This window comes from Zosterops lateralis (assembly GCF_965231275.1).
Source record: "Zosterops lateralis genome assembly, chromosome: 9".
Classification (NCBI taxonomy): Eukaryota; Metazoa; Chordata; class Aves; order Passeriformes; family Zosteropidae; genus Zosterops; species Zosterops lateralis.
In genome coordinates, this window is record NC_139769.1 from 5,018,152 (window position 1) to 5,043,282 (window position 25,131).

A 25,131-nucleotide genomic window follows, 5' to 3' on the forward strand; every position below is an offset into this window, starting at 1 on the left:
AGTCACAGCTCAGGGATAATTTCCTATCTGTAGGAGATTAAAGTGCCTAAATTCAGAGGGCAAAACCAAAAAGGTCACAGAAGATAGAAAGGACTTCTTCCAACCCTTGGTGTGGCAGCTCTGGGAGTGAATGAGATGTTGTCACCTCAGCCAGTGTCATCCTTATGCCAGGAGAGCTCTGGAGAGGGCTCAGGGGTTTTCAGCACCTTGCTCTTCTGCACCAGGGAGACCTGCAAGGGATATCCCCAAGGGTAGTAGGCATGGGCAGATTGTTCTTGAGAGGATTTAGAGAGCCTGATCATGTCCAGGCATGGTGGGGAGTCACACAGGGAGCTGAGGAGTGAGTCACCAGCAAAGCTCAGGTACCAGAAACTCGGCACTGCCACCCTGGGGGTGCATGAACCCCCCCAGCCCTGCGTGTGAGGATGTCCACCACAGCTTGGCAAAGGGAAAATATTATATGGACCATTCCTGGGACTTCGTAGCCCAAACACATGTGAGTGAGCTTGGAGGAGAAGGAATGTTCCAGGAAAGGGAGAAGCAAGGAGGACTCCAGGCTGCAGTGCCCAGCCACAGCCACTGCCTTGCAGTGAGATTCCCTTCCCAGTGCCAGGGCTCAGCAGTGACCTTCAGGCCAGGGGCCCAGGGAAGTGCAGCCTGCAGAATCTCCCAAAATGATGGGAGAGGAGAGAGGCCCATGGCACTCTTGGGTTGCTGGGGCATTTCATGGTGCCAGCCAGCAGCACAGCATCAGCTGTGTCCGGACAAAAGGTTGGCTGGGTTGATGGCCAGCATGGGTAGATGCTTTTATTTAAATCTCTCTCTTTGTCCCGTTGAGATGAGCAAACAAACCCTCTGCTCATCCTCCTAAAGGTCATCAGAGGCGTTCCTGCTTTTGTTTTGAGAGCTGGATTGATGCCGGGGTGCAGATCTCTCGCAAGAGGGACGGAGAGAAGGGGGGGTGCCAGGGAAATACAGGAAGGAAAACAAAAAATTCAAACCAATTAATACCACACCTTTATACCACTAAATAAACGGGGGGGAAGGCCGAGTCAGCAGCCCCCCCAGCCATGCCTGCTCTCCCCAGCACAAAGTCCCCGCGCCACCCCGTACCCCGCGCTGATGAAATGGAAAGTTGACCATAAATCAATGTCGGCGCTGCGTTAGCTATGCATCAGCGGCTCGGCGCCGAGATGCACCAAAACAAAGCGCCGGCTGCTCCGTGTTCCCACACTGCCCCCTAATGCAGACAGACCTCGAGAGCTGGGCAGGACCGGGGGCTCCAGAGCTCTGGGGGGCTCCCCCCACCGCGTTCCCTGCCCTCCCCACCTCTTCTCCCCACATCCTGGAGACTTCCCTCTTCGGGTGAGGTCGCCCGTGGGGTGAGGATGGTGAAGCCAGGGACAATAGGAAGGGGTCCATGTTGTCCTGCTCCCTCCTTGGATGCCACCATTTTCCCCCTGATGTCTCAGTGGGATTTCCCACTGCTCGGCGGGTGCCACCAGCTCTGGTCAGCCAGTTCCAGTGAGGCAGCAGGAGAGCTGTAAAACCAGGCTGCTCTTCCCCAAATCCTGGGGTAGGACTTGGTACCAGCCTGCACTGGGCAGGGCTTGAAGGAAAGGTAGACTACAAGCTGGAGGAGAGGAATAGCAAGCATCAGAGAAAGTTTTTTTTCTGGAAGTTTAGTAGGATGCCCGAGGCTTTTGTACCGAGCGTCTGGAGCATATGGTGGGATTTGCAGTCAACTTTCTCTCGGGTGCTCCAGCCAGATGGAGGTGACTGTTCTTGGCTCCGGCTGACACGGGTTTGTTTCCTGAAGAGCTTGTGTTAAACATATTCCTTAAAACCAGGCTTCTGCAGTTGGGAGCCCCAGCTGCAGGCGAGGCAGAGCTCCTGCCCACGACTGCCATTCGCTGTCTGCGGGGGAACTTGGCCCGCCTCGCCTCGCCTCGCTGCCTTGCCTTGCCTTGCCTTGCCTAACCTCGCCTGGCTTTGCCTTGCCTTGCCTTGCTGTGCCTTGCCTTGCCTTGTCTAACCTCTCTTGGCCTCACTTTGCCCTGTCTCGGGAAGGTCTTCACCCAGCACCACATGCTGGAAGTCAACCGGGGTCTTTCTCTTTAAAGGCAAATGGAGCATCTCTCCTAAAGGCTCCTTCAGAGATACCTCTTTTTTTTTTTTCTTGACAACTTGCAAAACATCTCTCTCCTTCAGTAGAAATTAATCTCCTCTCCAATAAACCCAGGCATGGCTTTAATTAATATCCATCTAATTTATTTTAGTATTTTCTAACATGAAAACTGGCAGGCAGGGGCAGGTATTTTAAACACAAGATACCTCCCTATTGCTAACTCGAAACCATCGGTGTCTCGTGGCAGTGATGCTTTGCCTTCTCATACCATCCTGCCTTGTTCTGCCACCCCCAGAGGTGCTTGCAAATGTTTTTAAATAGCAAAACTCCCCCATTAGCTGAAAGTATGTAGCCCATAAAACATGATCCATTTGTGGTGAATTACGCTGGAAACATAAATTGACACACACGGAGCTATGATCGCTCGTGCCATTTTCCATCTTTAATATTTTACAAGAAGTTTGAGGAGTTGAGCTCATGAAAGACAGAGTGGAAATAACCTGATCTCCTGGAAACTCCCTGTAGGAAGCAGCTGTGGTAGCAAACTTCAGCCGTCCAGTGGGCCAGGTTGGGCTTTTAAACTCCCCTGGAGTTTAGAGGGGAGAAAAAAATGAAGCAGAGTGGAGGTTGGGCCACCAACAGCTGTTGGAAACAGTTTCCTCTAACACCATTTTAGCTGTTGGGGTTGTTTTTTGAGGCAGCTACAGGAAGATGAAGAGTGTCCAGTTTGGAGGGAAAGAAGAAAAACTTGAGAGATGATGGTGTTTCTCTGGCTAGGGAGAGTGTGGATCTGGAGATGAGAGTGAAGCAACTGCAGAGCAAGTCCTGCTCACCCGGCACGGCGTGTCAGATGGAGCTGTGCCACAGAGATGTGACTCCAGGGCTGGATGGAGGGATGTGGAGGAAGCAGGACAGCATGTGTTCAGCCTCCTCCTTTAACAGGAGTAGTTAATAACTGCTAAACACACGGGTTTTTTAAGAAAAAGGGGATGTTCAGTTGGTTGGAGCCCACATGTCATCTCTGCAAAACACTTGTTTGAACTGCCGTGATCCATGGGGATCATCTGCTGCTCCCTCTGCAGCGAGGCAATCCCGTGCGAAAAGGCAACCACTCCAGCAGGCGTTCCCAGCCCAGCACGAGTCCCAGCCCTGAAACATCTGCAGATATTTATGGAGATAACACTATCCAGAGGGGCTGAGTTTCTGACAGAGCAGGGCAGCCGTGCCGAGGGGGCCGCAGCCATTGCAGCTCAGAGCGAACATTTGGGATGGTGCCACACAGAAAAAGCCAGAGAAGAAGGAAAAATAAAAAAGCTGCTTTCAGCTTCTCCCTGCCTGTCAAAACGTTTGCACAAGCTGGCCATCACCTTAGCCAGAAGTATCCTCTGGGAATGGCACCACATGGGATAATGCAAGGGCAAGGATGCTGCGGCGCCGAGCCTGGAGCATTCCGGGAGCAGCCTTGGAGTTGGGGCAGGAGCACTCCAGAGGATACATTCAGCAACACAAACAGCAGATGATCTCTGGGTCCAGCTGCCACAGGGGGTTTTTCTCTGGTGGAAATGCTGCCGTGTCTCATAGATGCTTTTTGTCCAATAATCAATTCAAAATGCAGACCCCAGGCATCACCTCCAGGCCCAGACAGGGTTCCTTCAAGTGGCCGTGTCCCCTGTGTGCTTGATACCTGTTCACCCCACAGCCTCACCTGCTGTGGGATACGAGGGGAAGGACACCAGTACCTGGACAGCAGTGACCCCCTCCTGCAGCACAAGGCAGGCATCATGGGAGACAATGGCTCTTGCATTGATGGGGCTTGAGGTTTAGCCTCTGCCAGCCCTGTTTGTTAGCTGCCACTTGGTTTATCGCTCATTCACCTCTTCTGATCTTCCCTACCCCAAATCCTGCAGCTGAGATACGTAGGAAGGGCTTTGGGGGTGGCCAGACCTTACTGAGGGATGGTGGGAGGTGTCTGCTGCCCCTGCTGCACTTTGCATTCACAGAGTTAGCAGCTCAGAAGCAAAAATAAGTCAACTTCCATGCCTGGAGAGGACTTCTGCTAAAGGAGGTTGATGCTGCAGTTGGAGCTCAGAGGTTTGTCTTCTCCGCTCTGGTGGGACGTGGATGGAGAAGGCAGTGGGGAGGGTTGTCCTGGATGGAGAAGGCAGTGGGGAGGGTTGTCCTGAGGTGCCGTGACCTCGTCCAGACGAGGTTGGCTAGGAATTAAGGGCAGGGGCTGGTTCCTTTTGGCTCCTGGAGAATAAATGGTGGTGTAAGTGGTAGGATTTCAGCGGCTCAGAGCAGAGGGGCTGGCAGGAGGCTGTTGGTTTAAATCTGCTTGGCTCCATTTCGCCGCCAAACCGTTCAAATAAAAAAAAAAAATTAAAAAAAAAAAAGAAAAAAAAAAAGAAAAAAAAAAAAAGAAGAACAAACCCACCCTCTTACTTTATTTACATTGCACTCAAGTTTCCGCTGTACAAAAGATTTGCAGGTGCAAATATGTCCTGCCTTCATTAACTTCCCCTCCCTTTTTAATTTATGTGATTTCAATTTTCCTTCCCTGTACTGTTAATTAGGGGACCCTCTAATCAGTACCATTATCACAGTGGTATTCATGTTTAGGAAAGCTGCTAAACAAACGCTTGCAAAATTGCTAAATGGCTAATTAATGTCTGTTAATTAAGAAAATTGCTCATGGTAACAAACCATGCCATTGCTGGCAGCAGCTAGAAGGCGAACACTTGTTGAAATTAGTAACGAGGCAGGTAGAGAACATCTGCTCCGGCGCCGGTCCTGGAGCCTGCCGTCGCTTCCCATCACCTACTGACAGAGCTCCTGTGCTTTTCTCTACCAGTTACACCTCCTTTGACTCAAAAAATACTTTTTTTTTTTTTCCCCCCCTCTCTCACGTTAACACGCACCGGTATATTTCTTGCACCAAGCTCACAGTTTTTCCAAGCAAATTTTCATTTCTTGCTTTTAAGGAAAATTAAAAAAAAAAAAAAAAAGAAAAAAAAAAGAAATTAAAGTGGGCGTTCAAGCCCAAAATGTCAGCGACTGCTGCATTGCAGCCTTCAACCTGCACCAACTAATCTCTCCTTTTTTCCCCTAGACATCCTTTCTTTGCTCGCAAGCCATTTTACTCGCATCCTTAGGGAATCCACCTCGAGGAAGGATGTTGCATCCCTTCAGTGTGGCAGTGCAGCCCCGGTTGTGCCGGCCAAACGCTGCCCAAGCGTGAGCTGGGACGTGCTCCTCGTCCTCTACGCTCGCTCCAGCACCTCCAGTGAACCACAGTCAAAACACAAACCCGGAGGTGTTTCCAGCCTTTGGGATGAGAGAGGAAAAGAAAAGATTTTTTTGATCATTTTTTTAGATTTTTTTAGGTTTTTTTTTTCTCTTTTTTTTTGTTTGGGGGTGGTTTTTCTATTTCCCCCAACCTCTCTGGTTCTCTCCTGAATTTTTTTTTTTCCTCGTTGCACGCCCCTGCAAAGTGTTTCCCTGTGTGTTTATCATTGCAGAGTTGGTTGAACCACTGGACTGTTTACTCTCAATGTGGCCACTGTATTTTGACAGATGTTCTGATTTTGAATATATATATATTTTTTTGCATATATCATTACTCATTGTTCAACTACAAATGAATAGAAACTCAATTATTAAAAAAAAAAAAAAAAAGGAAAAATTATTTGATTTAAAACCAGGAGAACTGACTCCCTGACTGAACAGGTCCACCCGTGAATCCTTTTTTTAGCTCTTTCTGCGCTTTCATGTGCTAATCTATAACCTCCTTCTACTGTCTGACCTCACAGGGACCGCCTGGGTCACAGCCCTCGCCACACGCACAGCCTCCACCCCACAATCCTAACAGCATGATGGGACCCCACAGTCAGGTAAAGACACTAGTGATGGGTAGGGCTGTGAACCGGGACGTGCGCTCAATTTACTTCTTTTTCCCCCCTCTGTAAAGCATGCTGGGCCAGCGGGTACCCGCTCCCCGGGGAGCATCCTCCCGGGCACCCCAGCTCCAAAGCAAAATGTTGGTTTTTCTCCTTTTTTTTTTTTTTCCCTTTTTTTTTTCCTTTCTCTTTTTTTTTTTTTTTTTTTTTCCTTTTTTTTGTGTGTTTTTTGGATACGCAGTTGTCAATGGACTGAGAAGTCAATCGTGGGTATCAGACTGTTTTACCTTCCCAAGGTAGCCTGAGAAATTTAACTTGATGTGGGTTTTTAAGCTTCTGTTAGTAGCAGCAGTTGTAAAAAGAAGTAACGTTAAGCCTTTCTTCCTTTTTCTTTTTTTTCAGTACTTAGCACTGGGGTTTTTTGTGTGTGCGTGTCTGTATGTGCTTATTTGCCACTTTTTTTTTAAATATATCTCTATATATTTAAGCTTGAACATTATCTAACACTCAGGGTTTCCCATGCACTAATTTTAACAGCCTCACCTAGTATTGCCAATGTCAAACACGCTCTCAAACAATAAACCTACAGAGAAAATGTCTAAAAAACGGGACTCCAGACACCTTTCTCTTTTTTTCCCCCCCCCATTTTGAAACACAACTTTTTTAAAAAGGATGTCTCCAGAAAAAAAAAAAAAGAAAACCAAAAAACCACACAAAAAAACCAAAAGCAGTGTGTACAGGCTAACCAGCGTGCATGGGGAGTGTGCTGCATCCCCACAGCTCAGCCCTGACCCCCTTTTCTGTCCCCGCAGCCGTTCATGTCGCCGCGCTACGCCGGAGGTCCCCGACCCCCCATCAGGATGGGCAACCAGGTAAGGCACTCCCAGGATTCTGGATTTCCTAGGGATAGCTGGGAAAAGGGAGGAGAGCCAGATGTGCTGCACATGCTCCTTGGGTTGGGGTGGCAAGCATCACCTCCTTGCTCACCCTCCTTTTCCCTAGTGCCCAAGCATCAGGTGTCGCTTAACGATGATAGTTTAATTTTATTTCGAGGTTTGGGCCTATCCAGGGTGGAAATAGTAGTGGGGAATGTTCTGCTTTCCATCCACGGTGTTCCCAGCAGGGCTGTGCCGTGCTGCGTGCTCGCTGCCCGGCTGGATTTTCCCCACAATCGCAGAAAATTAAAGTGATGGAGATAATCCTGCTGCTGGGTTTGACCGAGTGTTTAGATCAGCGGCGGGGTCAAGCGGGGCAGGTCACTGCTGAATTTTTTGGGTTGGGTTTATCCTCTTATCCCAGCTTATACAAGGGCAGTTTGTTTCTGGCTTCCACCCCACGCCCTGCCTGGACGCATGCGTGGCCTTTGGTTAAGGAATTCATCTCCTTGCCATGCAGATCCACAGGGTAATGACCAAGCCAGAGGTTATTTGTCACTAAAGGGAAATTAAAGGAAACCTGTAATTCCTTTGAGCAGCAAAAGTGTCCGTTCGAAAGTGATCTTTGGGGAGCTTGAGTTTTGGCTATCAGCATTATTTTTCTGTAGGTCTAATTAGCAGAAAGAGGAGGATAGTCAGGAAGTAGGATGTACCAGCTTGCTCTGGGTTTGTGCTTGTTGGATTTGAGACTTGAATCTTTGGAACCTGCTAACTGATGCTGAGACAGCTGAGATGTAGCTGAGAAAAACCCAGAAGGGGCTAATGGAGGACCCCCATGCTTGGATGGCTGAAAGAGCCTTCCACCCAGGGCACTGATGGATGATTTTATGAGGTATTAGTTCACTGCACCTCCTCATGGGTCAGTTTTAACAGGACCCCATCCTGCAGTGGTTCTCAGCTCATGCCAAGCTCTGCTGGAGGTGAGCACAGTGAGCTGGGCAGGCAGGAGAGGCAGGGGGAACTGGTTTGAGGAGGCTGTTCCCACAGCAGGATCAAGCATTCAGGAGTGGGTAAAGTTAATTAGAAGGATTTAATTTTTTTCCCCCAAACACCACATATAAAACACATATTTGTACCTAAGCAGAGCTCAGCGAGGTCATGGTCACATCCTGAGGGACAAGAGGAATAAATAGGCTGGCAGGAAGGTCAGGCAGCAGAAGTGTAAATATCCACCACTGCAACTCTCCTGGTTTATCTTCCTCCTGCTGCCAGCTTCCAGCCTGAAAAAAGCCTGGGATTGGTCTGATTCTGCCTTGGCACAGCCATGTGCACCCAGGGCTTGTGCTGTGCTCCAGCACTGGGATCCTCGGTGTCGATCCAAGTAAAAGGCAGCGTGTAGCAAAGCTGTTTACACTTTGCTTCCCTCAGGCAGACAATATCTGCATTTTTCTTCCCCTTTATCTGTTTGGAGTAGCCTTTGAAGCTTAAATAGCAGCATTGCCTGAGTGGAATGTGAGTTTGGGGAGGGGGAGCATCCACCTTCCTCTCAGCTTGTGTGGGGATGGGTCCCAGCCTGGCTCTGCTGCTCATGGAGCATCTCCCCTCCACAGCCAGTGACTCACTGCCTGGTTTGGCCCTGGTGCTGTGTGTTACCAGAGTGCCATGCAGCTCTTCACCTTCCCCTGCTGGATTTGACACCACTGCCCCGCTCAGCCTGAATTTTCCCTTGCTTTCCTAAAATACAACAGCATTTGGCCTGGGGGAAGGGGGAAACGCCTTGTTTGGGGTTTAGAAGGGATTTGCAGAAGGATGAGAGAAGCAAACACCTGGAGGCTGTAGCAGTGGGATGCAGCGGGATGCAGAATTTATTTTTTTAATCTTGCTCCCTTGCTTTCACAGCCCCCGGGTGCTGTTCCCGGTACACAGCCATTGCTGCCCAATTCGATGGATCCCACGCGACAGCAAGGTAAACCCAGCAGAGGAGGGCCAAGCACTGATGTTCCTAATTAGCTGTTAACTTGGGACTCAGAGTGGCTTCAGTGCTGTGTAACACCCCTGCTTTCCTCCCAACAGGGCACCCTAACATGGGCGGCCCCATGCAAAGGATGAATCCTCCGCGAGGGATGGGCCCCATGGGTCCTGGTCCACAGGTAAGCCAGGTGCCAAAGCACATCCTACAAACCATGGGAACAACCTCCTGGGGCTCAGAGGGCTGGGAATTCCCCCCCCACACACACCCACCCTGTCCCCCCATTAGTGTTAATGCATTTTACATTAGTCTTGCATCTGGAAATCCCTCCTTTTAACAAGAGTGAGGTCTTCAGAGCTCATTAAGGATATTGCAGCCTCCCTCCTGCCCTTCTGTCAGAGGGGATGGCACTTAGCTCCGCTCTGGAGCAGCCTTTGAGTGCATTATACTGCCTGCCTGGGAAACTGCTACGACCCTAACTGCAGGAAAGGGAAAGGAGGCTTGCATTTGAAATTAATAAATAAAAAGAAATGGCAAAGATCTCTTTAGCAAAAGGAATAAGGCTTTCCCCTGTGAGGTTCCCCTCCACCTGCCCCTGCTGCTGCCTCACTTGAGCTCTCTATTTCAGGAAAGGGGAGTAAACTCTTGAAATTAAGCAGATCTGGGTTAATATATGCTGTCGTTCCGTTGATTCACTTTGTGGAGTGGCTTGTTGTTGACTCACTCCTGTTTGTTCCTTCTACGAGACTTCAAAACCAGATTACCATATTTTGGTTGGAGGTTTATCCTCTCTGCATCGTCGCCTACGTGGAGTTTGTAGTGCGAGGATCAGAGTCTGTCAGGAGACAAGCGGGCGCGCTGGAGTTTTGTTTTGTTTTTCCCCTGGAGACTGTTGAGATAAGCGAATGTTGTGTAAAAGGGGGAGATGTGTCATGCCTTTAGCACCAACCTGAGGATGCTGCTCAGAGACGCTCGACCACGTCCACAGGCACACGGATCCATCCTAGAGCAGGGGACAAAAATCCTGCGCAAGCACCGTTTCGCAGGCAAGCCCTTCCGCAGCGCCGCTGCCGCTGTGCTGAAAATCCTCCTTTCCTGGAGGATTACACCCAAAAAGAAGAAAAAGAAAAAAAAAAACCCAAAGGCATTTGCAAGCGTGGCCTGCGCCAAGGCGAGCGGCGGCGGCTTGCCCGGGGGAGGCTGCTTCCCACTTCCAGAGCTCGCCGCGAAACTTGGAAGCGGCGAGCGCGCGCTGAGCGCCGCGTGGGATGGCGGCGGCTCTGGGAGCCGGCAGGAGTTGTGAAATGTTCAGAGCTTTATTTTTGACTCTGCCGTTCCCTGTGTATGTACATTAGGGAGAGGGTTGTGTTTTTTTTTTTTTTTTCAAGAGGCAGCCTTTCCCTGGAGAAGCGCTGGGCTTCCCAATCTGGCACCCGCAGGCGCTGCCTTCCCTGCAGCCATCCAGGAATCGGCGCCTGCGCAGGCAGCCACCAAAAATACCGACCCAGACCCAGCAGCCCCTCACACCTTGTGTGCCCAGGGCTTGTTTTCCTTTAAGCTTTGCATTGGGACCTTCCTAAATACTTCTCAAATGATTCCAGAGGGCTGCAGAACATCCAGCCAGGACATCCCGGCATCCTGACAGCAGCTCCTTATTACACAGCAGTGATGAATCATCCCTTTCAGCTGATTGCTGCTGTCTTTTTCCCTTTAAGAGTCCCATTTGTAGCTCTACAGAAGCCAGGACAGGGTTTGCCAGTGCCAATATGAAGAGTGTTTGTAGCTCTCTGGGTTTTGGTGGTGCCTTGCCCAGGTCTCTCGGCACAGCTGCGTTCCCTCCTCACCCTCCCTGAGCATCTTTCAGCTGGCTTCATTTTCCAGCCTTTCAGCTCCAATCAAAAATGCTGAGCCCTTTTTTTTCTTTTTTTTTTCTTTTTTTTTTTTTTAAAGGGGCTTGATGCTGCTATTCAGTATAAATGGCTGAAATTTTGATCAATTAAGGACTTGCTGGTAATCTGTTTGGGGAAAACCCTTTTCTGCCTCTTCAAAACAAACTTTGGTTATGTCCTCAGCAGTGCACCATGCACTGGTGCATCTATAAATCCAGGTAAAAATTGACAGCACTGGAGTATTGTACTTAAAATCCAGTTTGGAGCACTCCAAGGGGCTGTGGTGTAGGAAGTGGCCAGACATCCCTCCTCCTGCTTTAGCAGTTTTTTCTTCAAATGGCAGATAATACAGTCCAAAAAAGATGTATTACAGAAGAGGGGGAGGTGGGAGGGGAAGAGCAGCAACGCGACCTAAATCTGGCTGCACGTCGCCTGGAGGGCACACAGAGCAGAGCACAGACCAAATGGAGCGCGGCATTCGGGGGATTCCTCTTCCTCCACTGCCTTGGGCTTGGCTTTGTACTAGAGCCGGTTTTAGGAGATGAGGGATGCAGATCTGAGGCTCCCAGTCCCAGCTGGAGGCTAAGCCAGGGAGGAATAAGGCAGGAGAGGAGGCCCAGGGGGCTGCCTGCCCTCGCCCACTCCCCACGGCTGCAGATGCGCTCCGGGGGATGGAGCAGAGAGCTCGGGAGAAACAGAAAAACAAGCCTGGCTTGGTATTCCCTGCTCCAGCAGTCATCCAGGGAGCAAGGAGTGCTCCATCTCAGGGGGAGCTCATGCAGCCTTTCCTCATCCTTACACTGCAGCAGGAACATTCCAAGTGGTGCCTTTTCTTCTGCTCCTCCTCTTGCCCCTGTTTTCTCCTGCACAAAGGGAAAAACCCAAAAGGTTGTAGCTGGTGCTGGGGGCTGTGAACAGATTTGTCTCACAGAGCTGGGAGGGGGATGTTTTCCCTCCACAGAGAGTAGGGAGGGGGAGCTTTGGGGCTCAGCCTGGCTCCCATCCATATTCAGCTGCCTGGGGTTTTTTTTTTCATAAACACAATTGCCTCTTATGTTCATCCTCATCAACTTTTTTTTAAAGCTCATTTTTGCACACAGACCCACTTGGTTTTTTGTTTGTTTATTGGCTTTTTTTCCCCCTTTCTCTTGTGTCTCTGGTGTCCCTTCCTGTTACGGTAGACTGACCCTTGGTTATCATTGCAGAACTATGGCAGCGGCATGAGACCTCCACCCAACTCCCTAGGTCCTGGCATGCCTGGAATTAACATGTAAGGCAATCCCCCATGCTGGGAGTTTTCACCACTGACTCGGGGCTGTCTGCAGAAAAACACAACATTTATTTTTTTTCCCCTGTTTAATTTTGTCCCCAGGGGGCCGGGCGCCGGTAGACCGTGGCCGAACCCCAGCAGTGCTAACTCAGTGAGTATCTTGGAGCAATAGCAGGGTTGGTTGGGAAGTGGGATCATTCCCCATTAACTGAGCCCTGCTAATGGGAGGGGGTTCCCCAACCCATGGCTGACCCTGTCTCTCTTGTCCCTACAGATCCCATACTCTTCTTCATCACCTGGTACATACGTGGTGAGTCCTCCTGCCCCAGCTGTCTGTCCTTTTGTCAGGAGTTTATGTGGTTTGGGGGGGGATCAGTGCCATGGGAGGTGACTGGGCTGGGTTTGGGGGTTGAGAGTTGGGAGAGGTGTTTGCAAACATTGAAAGGTGGGCAGTGCTCATGTTTGTACATCTGACACCGACTTTCTTCCTGCAGGGTCCGCCCGGCGGCGGTGGCCCTCCAGGGACACCCATCATGCCCAGTCCTGCAGGTATGAGCCCCCTGAGACCCCTCTCTGTCCAGGGCCATCCCTGCCTTGTTGGTAATGACCAATTTTTGTGGCTTTTGGCTTTCTGGGAAGTGAGTGGCATGGGCTTCTTGACTTTCTGGTTTGCATTTGGGGTTGTTCCTACATCCCCCTGTGGATTTGGCTGCTGTTGGGGCTCAGGAAGGTGAGGAATTACCTCCCCACCCTTCCCAGCCAGGAGTTGAATTATTTTTCACAGTTGAATTTCTGTGATTAAAAACTTTGTGGATCTTCATTAAATACAAATTAGCCAGAAAATGGTGGTAGTTAGAGGGAATTTTGGGTGATAAAATACAAAAGAATGAGTTCAAGTGGCATGAGTTTGTTTTAATTAAGAAATGAATTAATCACCCGACTTACTGGGCTTCACTGTTCCACAGATTCAACAAATTCAAGTGACAACATCTACACAATGATTAATCCAGTACCGCCCGCAGGCAGTCGATCGAATGTAAGTCTGCTTTCTAATAATTTACATATCAGATACCATAACAAATCATAATTAACTTCATCAGTTGAGAGTAAAGCAGTTTAATTGATTTCAGCCATTTGTTACAAAACAGAAATAAAACAAACCATCAAAAAGCGATTAACTCTTGGGCGACTTTGTTAATTTTTTATGCTTATTAAGAGAGCAGTAGTCCTGCTGCTCCGGCCGAGGTGCTGGGTTTTGTGGGATATGGGCAACCTTAAATGCTGTGGAATGCTGGTTGGAATGCTGTGCTGCAGCTCTGGGTCTGCCATCCAGCCAGATGTTATAGGTGAACCCACAGGACCATAAACCCCGCAGCTTCAGGGGGTGATACAGCCCCAGGTTGTGCCAGGGAATGTTTAGATTGGAAATTCAGAACACTTTTTTCATGGAAGGGGTTGCCCAGGGCAGTGGTGGAGTCACCATCCCTGAAAATGTCCAAGAAACGTGTGGATCTGGCATTTCAGGGTATGGTTTAGTGGTGGTGCTGAGTTCACTGTGGGACTTGGTGATCTCAGAGGACTCAGCCTCAACAATTCCTTGGTTCTACAATACCTCCCTCCTTGCCCTGCTCCAGAGGGATGGCTGGGGCAGGGACAGTCCTCAGGAGCCACCATGGCAGCTATTTGAGGTTATTTCGTGGCTGATTTTGGTTTTTGTCACCTTTATTTCCGCAGTTCCCGATGGGCCCCGGCTCTGACGGCCCCATGGGCGGCATGGGCGGGATGGAGCCCCATCACATGAACGGATCATTAGGTGAGCCACCATGGTCCTTCATTCCCTGGGGACACTGGCAGAGCATCCCAGTACCTGCTCCCATCCTGGGGTCAGCCCCCAGTTTGCACCAGTGCTCAAAGCAGAGCCTTTGGGTGGAAATCAGGGGAGCTGTGGGGGGCACGGGGCTGTGGCTGCAGGCCCATTAAGGCTCTTCTCCTTTCTCTCCCCTCTCTGCAGGGTCAGGAGACATAGATGGACTTCCAAAAGTAAGTGGGGTTGGTTGCAGGGGGGGTGTGTGGGCTTTCCTCAGCACGGGGGTGCTGCTGTGACCCTGATGGATGGGGACACGGGGAACGTGACTGGGGTGGGCAGGGCTGTGTCCTGCCCCACGGCATTGTCCTGCTCACCACCTCCCCTCCGGTCTCCCACAGAATTCTCCAAACAACATAAGTGGCATTAGCAATCCCCCGGGCACTCCAAGAGACGACGGGGAGCTGGGAGGCAACTTTCTCCATTCCTTCCAAAATGACAATGTGAGTGAGGGCCTGCCTGGGGATGGGGGGATGGTCCCCAAGGTGTCCTGGCACTGAGATGGGTGGGCTTGGCATGGGGGTGGGTGCCTTTTGGACTTGGGTTGTGCTGTGTGTGAGCTGCTCAAGGGCAGAAAATGGGCAGGAGGAAGTGAGACAGTGGGTGGAAGCTTGGGGTCTGTGGTGGGATGGGGGTGCATGGGTGGAGAGGAGCTGGTGCTGGTCTGAAAGATTTGAGTCTCCATAGGTGGCTGCAGACATCCCTCCTCTTCTCCCTCTATTAGCAGCATATACACATGTGCATGTTAATTATTTGTTTTAAATTGCATCTCGCCCCATACTGACCTGCTGATTTTCTTCCCGGAAAAGCAAGTTACAGCGCAGATTAAGGCCCTGATAGATTGGAGTCTCCAGCATATCCTCTCTTCCTGGTTTATTAGATCTAATTAGGTTGCTCTGTAGTTGTCATCAGCCTCCTTTTGCATCCCTCTCCTCGATGTCCAGGGCTCTGACCCGCCTGGTTTCTCACCGTGGCTCTGTCTCTCTTGCAGTATTCCCCCAGCATGACGATGAGTGTGTGATTTCCCTCCCCCTCCTCCTCTCCAGGATCAAGAGAGTCAGCTGCCGTTCGGAGGATCTCAACGAATTATGCAAGAAGAAGAAGAAGAAGAAGCTAGGTGTATGGGCAGGGACACGCGTGGCGGGGGCCAAAACCCCAGGTTTAGTTTCATGCAATAAAAAGGCTGAACTTTTTATTCCATAAAACATGAAGGACAAAACTTAAAATATTTCAAGACATGACAAGACCCTTCTTTGTGCAGAAGGGTTTATATATGTACATGACACTTCTTTTTGGAAACAAACGGAAGCCTCTAGCACCCAACTCCGATCTCTTTGCTTTGTTCTTTTAAATAAAGACAGAAACCGAACCTGTTGTATGTTTGTGCCGTGCGACACCAGGAAGCTAGTCTAGATATGAAATCATGTTGTCTCTGTTGTAGTCATTTTTTTAAATAAACTGGACAGTTTACAATGGTGGTTTTCGTTCAGAAGGCCTGTTTTTCTTTTTGTTTGTTTTTTGTTTTTTTTTTTTTTTTTTTTTTTTTTTGGTTCTGGGGGTTTTTTTCCCTTGTATTTTTTGGGGTTGTTTTTTTGTTCGTTTGCAGCACAACGCTTCCTCCTCCGGTTAACAAGATCTGCTTTGGGGAAGAGACTCCACCACCTCGTTATAAACTTGTTAACGCAGGTGACCCCTTCTAGGATCACATCCTCCAATGAATCGTGATCTTGCTCTCTGTGACTGTGGCATGCACTGTGTTAGTCTTTTCCCCCCCTCTGAGTACAAGAAGAAATCTCTTGTCCCTCCCTTCCCCAGAGTCCTTCAGCTGGCTCACTGCAAAAATTGATTTTTTAAATTTTTTTTTTTTTAATCCATCGGGAAAAAAAAAAAGAAAAAAAAGGATTAATCTAACCTAGGACTTTGAAACTGTGATCTCCAGCTAACTTTGGGATTTTCTGGGGGTTTTATTTGCTTCGGGGGTATTTTGCAGGGGGGTTTCTTTTCTTTAGAGATGTGCTCTTGTCAGGATTTCACTTATCTATGATTTGGAACTGGATGGAGATATTTTTTAAGGAATTCTTGTTGTTAAAATGTAACCTTGCTATTCTGTAGGCTCGCTCTGTAATAAGAAAATAAAAATTAATGGCAAGCATCGAAGGCCCTTCCTTCTGGTGGGAGAGGAAGGGACGAGCCAAGGCGGCGGGTTGGGATCTCTGTACATGACACTACCCTGTAGTTTGGTCTTGGTTTTTCTCCAGCTCCCATTTCTGCTCCATGTATATCATATTCTGTAAAATATTCTCTCCCTTGGATTTGACCTTTGTGCGGATTATTGAAAGCATTGTATCTTGTTTCAGTGTTTTTTCTTACCTTGTAGTCTGGTTCGAAAATTACCGAGAGGGAAAAAAAAAAATAATTATTATACATTGTAGTTTGTGTACGATATTTGTTGATAATGTTTTATTAAAGGGATGTCTTTTTTCCGCACCCCTTCATTGAAATGTTTTCGGGGGACATTTGGCTTGTTTTTATTATTCTGACTGCAAGACATGAGATGACAAAACAAATTATTTTTTAGTGTGTAATACGAATAATTTTTTTTTTAATGTTTGCCTTCTTTTTCCTAGGCATTTTCATTCTGCTTTACCTGTAGAAAGTCAGGAGGGAGGGAGGGGTGGGTGGGATTGGGGGGGTCTGAGGGTGTCAGTCTCATAGTTACAGTCAGGTTAATATTCTCTAAGTAATGCAGATTTACTGCATTGCATACCCAGGGGCTCCTCAAGGGGTCAAATTTTTACCTTTTCCACTTTACATCTTGTTCAGGTTTTGGGGTTTTTTTCTTTTTCTTCTAATTTTTTTTTTTTTTTTTTTTTTTTTTTGGTTCTGATGTGAGGAAATGAAAGGACTGGTTTTAATGTATTTTAAAATGAATAGCTAAATTATTGTCTTCATTGGTATGGGATGGTTTTTTGAATGAAAACGGTTCCCCCTCCTTCTCCCCCCTCCCCCTGCTGTAATAAATATCAACATAAACATTTGATTTCGGTGCTCTGCAGTTTTTTCCTGGTGTTTGCTGCCAGACCCAGGGTGGGAGTTGGGCATTTTTTTTCCAACCTTTATTGAGGACCAAACCCCAGATTTGAGGTGCAGGAGCAAGGTGATGCAGAGCTGAGAAGGTGGCATTTTAGGGGGGTGGCTGAGTCTGGGATTTCAAAATCCCAAAGAGATTTGGCTGCAGTTCAGGACCTAGGGGAAGGTTAACGATGCCTGCTTGTTTCTTGGCATATATTTTTTTAAAAAAATTTTTGAAAAATTATCCTAGAAAATGGCCAGTGTTGTCTGCACTGGGCTGAGGATGTGCTGGCCAGACCCTTGCCCTCCCCACACCCAGCCCATCAGGCTGCAGGCAGAGAGGGGTGTTTTAGGGGCTAAAAAGGGAATTTTTTTGGTACACTGTTCCCCAGGCTTTGCTCGTTAGAGCCTGGAGGAGCTCCCCAGGCTTTGCTCATTAAAAGCTGGAGGAGTTGGGATGCCAGTGTGATGACACGGAGGCTGGTCTGCCCTGCAGCAGCTCCCTGGGCCAGGAGCTGGGTGCTGCTACTTCCCTTTGCCAGAGTCCTGCACTGCTGGGAGGTAAGAAAGGGAGGGGAATACACGAGTGGTGTTGTCAAATATATAAATACTGAGCTTGCAGTGGGGTCTGTGACCCCCTCTTTGGGCAAGAGCTGCAGTGCTGGGTGGGTGTGTGCACCATTGCAGCAACAAACAGCTCCAGGAGCTACTGGGGATGGAGAAACCCAGGCAACCCAACCTGATTCCCCAGTGGGCAGCACCAGAAGCTGAGGGAAAGATTGGGAATTTTTAGGCCTTTGGATGAGTGGTTGCAAGTTCCAAGTGCCTGAAGTGCTCCCGGGAGCTGCTGTGCGAGGCTTGTTCTCTATCTTTGACTAGTTGAGGCAGGACATGGCTGGCTGTGAGCTCTCTCCCTCCTTGTGGGAATGTTCAGGCATGGGCTGTGGGGGCTGTGGGCCATCCTAGAGTTCTGCTGCTCCTGGGGGAATGCTTCTCCCTGGCACTGGCACCCACAGCCACGTCACTGCTGGAATTCCAGCAGCAAGCACCATGTGGTTGTAGATGCTTCTGGAGCAGAAGGGCGAGGGGACAATGCCTTGGATGGCTGCTGGGTTTGGGAACCACCACTGTGCCTGCACAGCCCATCAGCAGAGGAGCAGGGTGTGTTTGTACCCTTTGCTGCCAGGGCAGGTTTGTTTCCAGGGTAATGCCACTGATGTCCATGTGCAGCCATGCCCCAGTGTGGATGTTGGTCCAGGCAATCACATCCCCCTGTGTTTTGCAGAAAGTAGAGTGTGAGCGTTGTCCATCACTTGGTTTCATGACCCCTGAGGGGTTGAGGCTGATGAGGAAATCTTGCCCTCCCAGACCCCTGGGGCCATCTCTGCTTGCCCAGAGCAGCAGGCTCTTGCCCTGCTGCCTGTTGTGTTTTTATTGTGGGGCATTGAAAAGTCCTTCCTGTTGGTTCTTAAGGGTTACAGGCTGGTATTATTAAATATCACCATGAAACTGCCAAGTTCCCTCCTCGAAACGTCTCCTGAGCCCAGCCTCAGGGATAATTGTCTCCCCCATTAGTTTTCATTAAATTAAATGCAGGAGGAGGATCAGAACAACCAGGGGCTCCAGGCTGAGCACGGTGTGTACTTGTTGGCATGATGTGTGCAGCCTGTGGAGCTGGATTTTGCAGTGGGAGCAGTTCAGGGGAAGGGAGTGTGGAGCAGTGGAGAGCTCTCCTGTGGGCAGGCAGGCTCCTCTGGGTCCTGCAGAGCTCTCCTGTGAGCAGCCAGGCTTCTCTGCCTCCTCATCTCGGGCTCCTGCCACCCCATTCGTGCACGTTCTGCTTCCCTGGCTGCCATTCATGAAAAGTTAATGCCTGGCCCTGGTCTGTGCTGAGGTAACGCCATTTGTTTGCTGACGAGCCTTTATAACTTATTGATGCCAACCCAGATGTGCCTCTGTGACCCATTGTTGGGCTCCCCATCCCACCTCCCTCAGCTGAGCTGATTCCAGCAGGCCCCACTGGGGGAAGTGGGAGAGCTGAGCCATGCACAGAGTGCTTGGGAAATGCAGCAGGACACCAGGGACAGGTGGCCTGGTTCAAGGACCACAGTGGGCCAACCTGAGCATCCGTGCCAAGTGCCAAGCTGGGAGCTCCTCTCATCCCCACCTTGAGCTCCCCTCCAGCCTCTCAGAGGAGCATTCCCTGCACAAGGATCAGCTGCTCCTTCCCTGACACAGAGTACTGCTTCTCCCCAGCTTCAGGTGAGAGTGGCTGTGCCTCAGCAAAGCAGGGACATGGCCTTACATGCTTGTGTATGATACCCTTGCCTCCAGTGGCTTCCTGATGCTTCACACAACCCCTGAAACCTCGTTTTCCTGCTGACCACCCCATGCCTCCCTGCTTCTACTATTTTTCAAAACTCCCTTTGCCCTGCCTTGGTCTATCCCTCCTTGTGCTTGTGCTTTGTCTCAGCTCAACTTGGACACAGCAGGGTTCCAGCTTCTCTCAGTCTCCCCTTCAACTGCCTGCCCCGACAGAGATGTCTTTGTTGAGAGGTAAAAGCAGCTGAAGGGACTCTGCCTCTTCCAGACAGACCATCCCCACAAATTCCCACATCTACTAGAAGCACATGAGGTGTTTCACCTCTACACAACCCCTCCCCACCACAGCTGCTCTTCCAGCCAGGCTTCCTCAGGGAAATTCCCTCCTCAGGAATGCTAAGGGGCAGCTGGCTGCCCTACAGGGCTTCCTCCCTAGGATGGGTAATGACCCGAAGCTGGAAGAGCGAGGGGATGTCAGGCAGAGCCCGTGTGATACAGCAGGGAGCCAACAGCCCGAGAAAGAAACACCCACTGCGTGTGACAGGCTCCACGGAGCACGGCTCTGTTAAAATGTATTCCCAAACACCTGGGTGCAAATCACAGACCTGAGCAGATTTACTCTGATGAGCTGAATTAGGCATCCCTGGAGCAGGCAGGATTAAGATGATGCACAGCAATGCAACACTTACAAGGTTATTTCTCTTTCAAGCACTTCTCCTAACTATGGAGGGATTTGTTAATTTAGCTTGCAGCCGCTGCATCCCAATTTACAGGGTGCAATTGTTGATCTCAAATGTGACTGGTGAATGTTCCCGAAATCTGCCGAGTGGAGCTGCCTGAAGGACTGGGGCTGGAACACACAACTGGGGTGTTCATCCAGATGGCCAGGGATCACAAAGCACAGACCAGCCTCTGACACCAGACACTGAAGTGAGATGAATTTCTTCGAAATGTGCTCTTCCACACCTTAAAATAGAGCAGGCTGTCCTCTCCCTTCCCATGTGCTGGAGGGTACCAGAACTGCAAAACATTCTACATTTGGCTGCGGCTAATTTAGCTTTCATTTTACAAAACCCACACTAATCCCCCCATGTTAAAAAGAATACGCTTCCTGCTCAGTTAACTCTGTGTGGCAGGAAGAAATTCTTCCTTTGTATTTTTAGCAGCAAATACCAGCTACAGGCACCAAAGTTTCCCGCTACATTCTACACCACTTTCCCCAAATGCACAGGTCTCTTCATCCAGGATTGGGGGATAAAAGGACTGTGGTTCTACAGATCCAACAAAGCAATCCCTCCGATTAAGTGCTTTGGGAACTAAGCACAGGGCAGCACGACACATACCACAGCAGCCAGGAGTAAAACAAAGTCAAAGCCAGGCAGAATGAAAAAGGCTCGTGGCTCAGGCTTTCCCCTTGAAGCTTTGTAAGTCTCTTCTGCATTCAGAGGGACTCAAAGCAACCTCGGGAATAGGTTTGAGTCTGGCTCTGTGCAGAAGCACACTGAGAGCAGAGCCTGCGCAGAGGAATAATGACTGGCTTATGTTCTTCCCAGGCAATGGAGGAAGAGTGCAGGAGGATGCATCTGATGACTTCTCTAACCCAAATCCAGAGGTGAGCCCCTAAAATGAAAGAGTTTCTTCATGCACTATTTAGTTTAAAAAAAAATTTTACTTTCAGTAACAATATAATTTATTTTTTCAAGTAAATTAATCCACCTTCCTTTAATTATACGACGGTTCTGGCAAAGAGAAGCAGCAGGTACAGTTGGTGAAGTATTTCCATTTGAGCTGAATTTCACACAGTTCCATGCAGATACAGTGCCAGAAACTTCTTGAATGTGTCTGGCTGAAAGCCAGAAATTCCAGCGGGCTTCTGCAGAGAAAAAGACACGGATGCTCAGTTTGCAGTGAAGTGATTAATGTAGACAAACAACGGCTTTAAACATGCTTGAGTAAGACTTTCAGGCATGGCAGCTTCCAAATTGTGCTCTCCCTCCCCAGAAGGGTTTGTGTGGGGGTACTTGCACTGGTATCAGTCTCAGAGGGCAGAACCCCTTTGCCTGTGAGTGAGATGCCCCTCCCAGTATAACCAGTACTGGCAGCCCTGTGCTTTATTTACTCCCCAGAGAGGCTGACAGTCGCTTGTGAGCACTCCCTTCCCCAGAGCTGGTTTTAAACAAGCACATTATGGGATGCTGGATCACAGCTGAGGGGATCTGTATGTAAGAGTTCATGTTAAGCTTGGCATGTCGCACATCAGCACTACAAATACCCAGGAACTGGCCCCCTTCAGAAACACCTGTTTAGGTAAAAATGAGGCCAGTGTCCACTTCAGGTCCCTCCAGCTGGTTTAAAACCTGATGCAGCTCTATGCCAGCTCCCAGACCTCCAGCTGTGGAAAGGGAAGCACTTCTACAACCATTTCCCAAGTTTTCCTTACCATAACAACTCCTTTCTTGATTTCTGGGACACACTGGGCTCTCTCATACAGGTTCTGATCAGAGTCAATCCAGACTAGATTTTTTACACCATCATTAGAGACGAGGTCTGTTGTATTTAACTGGAACACCATGAATTGGAAGAGCTGTCCATCTGTGCCAATGCTTTGCACCACTACTGGCTGCTCCAAAACCTTGGGATCATTCTAGGAAAAGAAGGGACATGTGGGGAAGAATGTTTCAAAAGCTAGTTACAACAGAAATTGTATGAGTACTTGCTGATTCTGCATCTTTGGGTTGGTTTAAAGCCAAGATTTTAATAAATATATTGTTACCTTGCCCAGAAAATTACTCTAGTCAAACAAGTTTTGAATGTAGATTTTGTATTTTAATTAAAATTCCTCCTTCAGCCAGCAATGAAGTGTCAATTTACATACTGAGCTGTGGGCTGGGTTAAGAGTTTTACAGCTGAACTTACTCCCTGGTTCCTGCCCATACCATCCTGCTGCATCACAAACACACTCACTGCTGAGCAGTGGATTTCTGGCTTTCTGAAGGTTGGGTTTTCACCTCAGGATGGGGAAGCTTGGGTGTGAAAATGATTGCAGGGAGGCTTTCAGGCCTCCCTGCACTGGCTGCAGCAGTAGAGGAAGAAGAGAGGCCCAGCAGCAGCCTCCCTATACGTACCCCGTGGAGAGCCCTGGCCTTGGCCAGAGCGTTGCCAAAAGCAAACATCAGCATTTTAGCACGGAGCTGCTCCGGTCTGAACCTGTCCGTGCGAACGTTGGCAGACTCCAGGAAGAACAGGGTGTGAGGATGAGAGTAGGGATAACCATCTCTGAAACCTAAAGGGCACAGAATCATGTCAGAAACTGCTCAGGAAGATGGTAGGCAGCCAAGGTTTTTCTCCCATTATCTTCAGGAATTGTTCCGAGTAGTTTGCTGGGGTTTAAGTTCTTGTCCTCAGTCCTGCTTAGGCAACAATACACTCACAAACCTGTGCCCACTCCTCTGTCCCCTCATTCCCACACACTCCCTACTCTCAGCTGCCCCCAGAAGGACTCCCAAGCTAAGCCAAACACAGATAATTATCACCAAAACTGACCTGTGTCATTGAGCTCTTTGTACACGTTCACCTCCTGAAGATCGATTGTAGGTGCAATGGGATAGAAGGTCTCCAGAACATGTTCTTTGGTGGCCAGTATCTCCTCCTTGGAGGCTACTGGTGGTATTGGGGTCATAGAGTTCATGAGTATTCCACTCAGCCCACGGACCTGAAGGAGGATGGATTCTGGGGAGGGAAATTAGGCTACAGTCAAACACTGGTGAAATAAAACTGTGGGAAGATGTATATTTCCTTTTGCTGGTCTGTTCTGCAAGGCTCACTCTTTCCCCCTCACCCCCAAACTCATCTTAAATAGGAGCTCAGCTGTAGGTTCTTCTTCTAAAATGCCAATGTTAGTTGCTAGGGTTAAGTTCTTAACTAAACATCTTTAAAAAAACAACAGCAGTGATTTAAGACACAAGAAAATAAACAATCAGGCCTAAGATACTGGTTCCCTTCTCCCACCATCTTGTCAGTGTTGATCTCCTCAGGGACAGCATCCTGCCATCACCCAAGGCTGCCCATGCCAACAGCACCATTTAAACCAGAATTAATAAATAAACTACTTAAACCAGAATTACCTGGTTCCAGAAATAGTTTAATTTTCTCCAAGTCCTCAGCATTAAAGCTAGGAGCTTTGCTACCCCTCATCTTACAGAGTTAAATGCTTCCACCACAGAAGCAACTGACCTCTTTCCCAGGTTGCTGCTATCCTGCAGTTTCTAGCCAACATCCTTTTACTCAGAGAAGGATATTTCCCAGACATTGACCTGCATATGTGTATCAGGCTTTCAAACAGCACTGGGCTGTAAAACAAGAAAAGAAACAGTTACATAAAAATGAGATCATACTAGCAGGCAGATGCTTCTGGTGCACAAATGCTGTGAAATTACTGTATGTAAAACATATAATGGCATAACACTCCCAAACAGTTAACAGAGATTGCAGACTGGTATCACACACACCAGGCCTGTTTCAAGTTGGCAGAGGTAACGCTTACAATTATTTTAAAAATTGATACTCTGCATCAGCTAGAAGCAGATCTTGAATTGAAACAGAGACATTGGCCTGAAGGAAGCTTTGATCTAGCGTAGTATTTATGTCAGTGCTACTGTCAATATTCAGAATTGGGTTTTATTTGTTGCTTTGGTTGTTGGGTTGTTTTTGGGGTGTTTTTGTTTGTTTGACAATCTGATGCAAAGGGTTTTGCACAGCACACCCTCTTTCCATAGAAGAGCTGTGTATGAATTTTCTCTGCAGCGTTTAAAACCTTCCCTACAGCTGAGGACTCACCAATATTTTTCCCTCCTGGGAGCCACCTCTGCCGTGTCCCAGAGCCGCGCATGGGACACCACGTGTCTGGCCCTCTCCTCGAGCTCCTGGAGCCCCAGGGCCGGGTTATCCACGATGCCCTGCACGGCTGGGGGCAAACCTTCCACCAGCTTCGTCTTGGTGAGCCACTGCGCCTGCCGCACTCCTGGGAACACAACAGGGCGATCTATCACAGGCGGCAGATCTATCACATCTTCCCCTTCCAACCCAAGCCATTCTATGTGTGACCGAGGCTGCCTGGCAGCTCATGGGGCCGGGCAGGCTCTTCACGGCCCGTGTTTTGTGCTCTGTGCAGGAGTTTAAGGGGAGTGTTTGGTCAGGGGGCAGCGCGGGGTGTCCGGTACCTTCCAGCATGCGGACACCCTGGTGGCAGATGTAGCACCCGCGCTCCTTGTACAGCGGCATCTCCTCGTAGCGCGGCCCCGGCGAGTGCCAGGGGTCTCGCCAGCCGCGCTCCCAGGCCGGGAAGCGCGGCCGGGCCAGGCCGGGCACGTAGTGCAGCCGCTCCGCGTAAGTGACGGTGTCCAGCTCCACCTGCTCCCGCACCGGCCGCCGCTCCACCATCTCCGCCAGCACCTCCGGCGGCGGCCCGCGCACGGTCCAGGGCGTGCGGGGAAGCGGCCCGCGGTGGCGGGGCCGCCCCGAGCGGGTGATGATGCCGCGGGTGAGACCCTGCGCCGGCGCCCCCGCTCGCCTCAGCGCCATCGGCCCCGCCGCCATCGCCGCCGCCGCCATCCTCCTCCTCCTCCCGCCGCCTCAGCGCCCGCCCGCCGCCATCTTGGCCAGGCTCTCCCCCAACCCTCACCCCCGGTGACTGACGGCGGCGGCGGCCAATGGCGGGCAGGCGCGCCTCGCGGTAAGGGAGGGTCGGCAAATTGCCTGGCGGGTGAGGGCAGGCGCTGAGCGCGGAGGTGGGCGGGGAGAGGCGCCTGCTCGGCGGTGGGGCGGGGGAGGGGGGCACTTGAGAGACC

The 25,131-nt window shown here is 49.7% G+C and overlaps 2 protein-coding genes across 4 annotated transcripts in view; one reads left to right on the forward strand and one right to left on the reverse strand.

Annotated features, from left to right (window-relative positions):
- SSBP3 (single stranded DNA binding protein 3) overlaps nt 1-15,385 on the forward strand; it is a 54,829-nt gene extending 39,444 nt beyond the window's left edge. The window contains exons 6-18 of one of the 3 annotated variants that reach the window (XM_083867574.1): nt 5,938-6,018; nt 6,837-6,896; nt 8,799-8,865; nt 8,973-9,049; nt 11,963-12,027; nt 12,130-12,178; nt 12,302-12,337; nt 12,522-12,576; nt 12,993-13,063; nt 13,762-13,840; nt 14,039-14,067; nt 14,233-14,334; nt 14,883-15,385. In XM_083867574.1, the coding sequence (XP_083723700.1) occupies nt 5,938-6,018; nt 6,837-6,896; nt 8,799-8,865; nt 8,973-9,049; nt 11,963-12,027; nt 12,130-12,178; nt 12,302-12,337; nt 12,522-12,576; nt 12,993-13,063; nt 13,762-13,840; nt 14,039-14,067; nt 14,233-14,334; nt 14,883-14,912 (801 nt within the window). In that variant the 3' untranslated portion in view covers nt 14,913-15,385. The remainder of the gene's footprint in view (nt 1-5,937; nt 6,019-6,836; nt 6,897-8,798; nt 8,866-8,972; nt 9,050-11,962; nt 12,028-12,129; nt 12,179-12,301; nt 12,338-12,521; nt 12,577-12,992; nt 13,064-13,761; nt 13,841-14,038; nt 14,068-14,232; nt 14,335-14,882) is intronic. The other 2 variants (XM_083867576.1, XM_083867575.1) reach the window with 2 other exon arrangements.
- Nucleotides 15,386-20,930: 5,545 nt separating this feature from the next.
- On the reverse strand, nt 20,931-24,895 carry MRPL37 (mitochondrial ribosomal protein L37; the record flags this gene model as incomplete). The annotated part of the gene is made up of 7 exons (XM_083867153.1): nt 20,931-21,158; nt 21,726-21,929; nt 22,411-22,568; nt 22,829-23,014; nt 23,519-23,634; nt 24,122-24,305; nt 24,505-24,895. 7 exons carry the CDS (start codon nt 24,893-24,895, stop codon nt 21,081-21,083), a joined length of 1,317 nt encoding a protein of 438 aa, XP_083723279.1. The 3' UTR covers nt 20,931-21,080.
- Nucleotides 24,896-25,131: the final 236 nt, after the last annotated feature.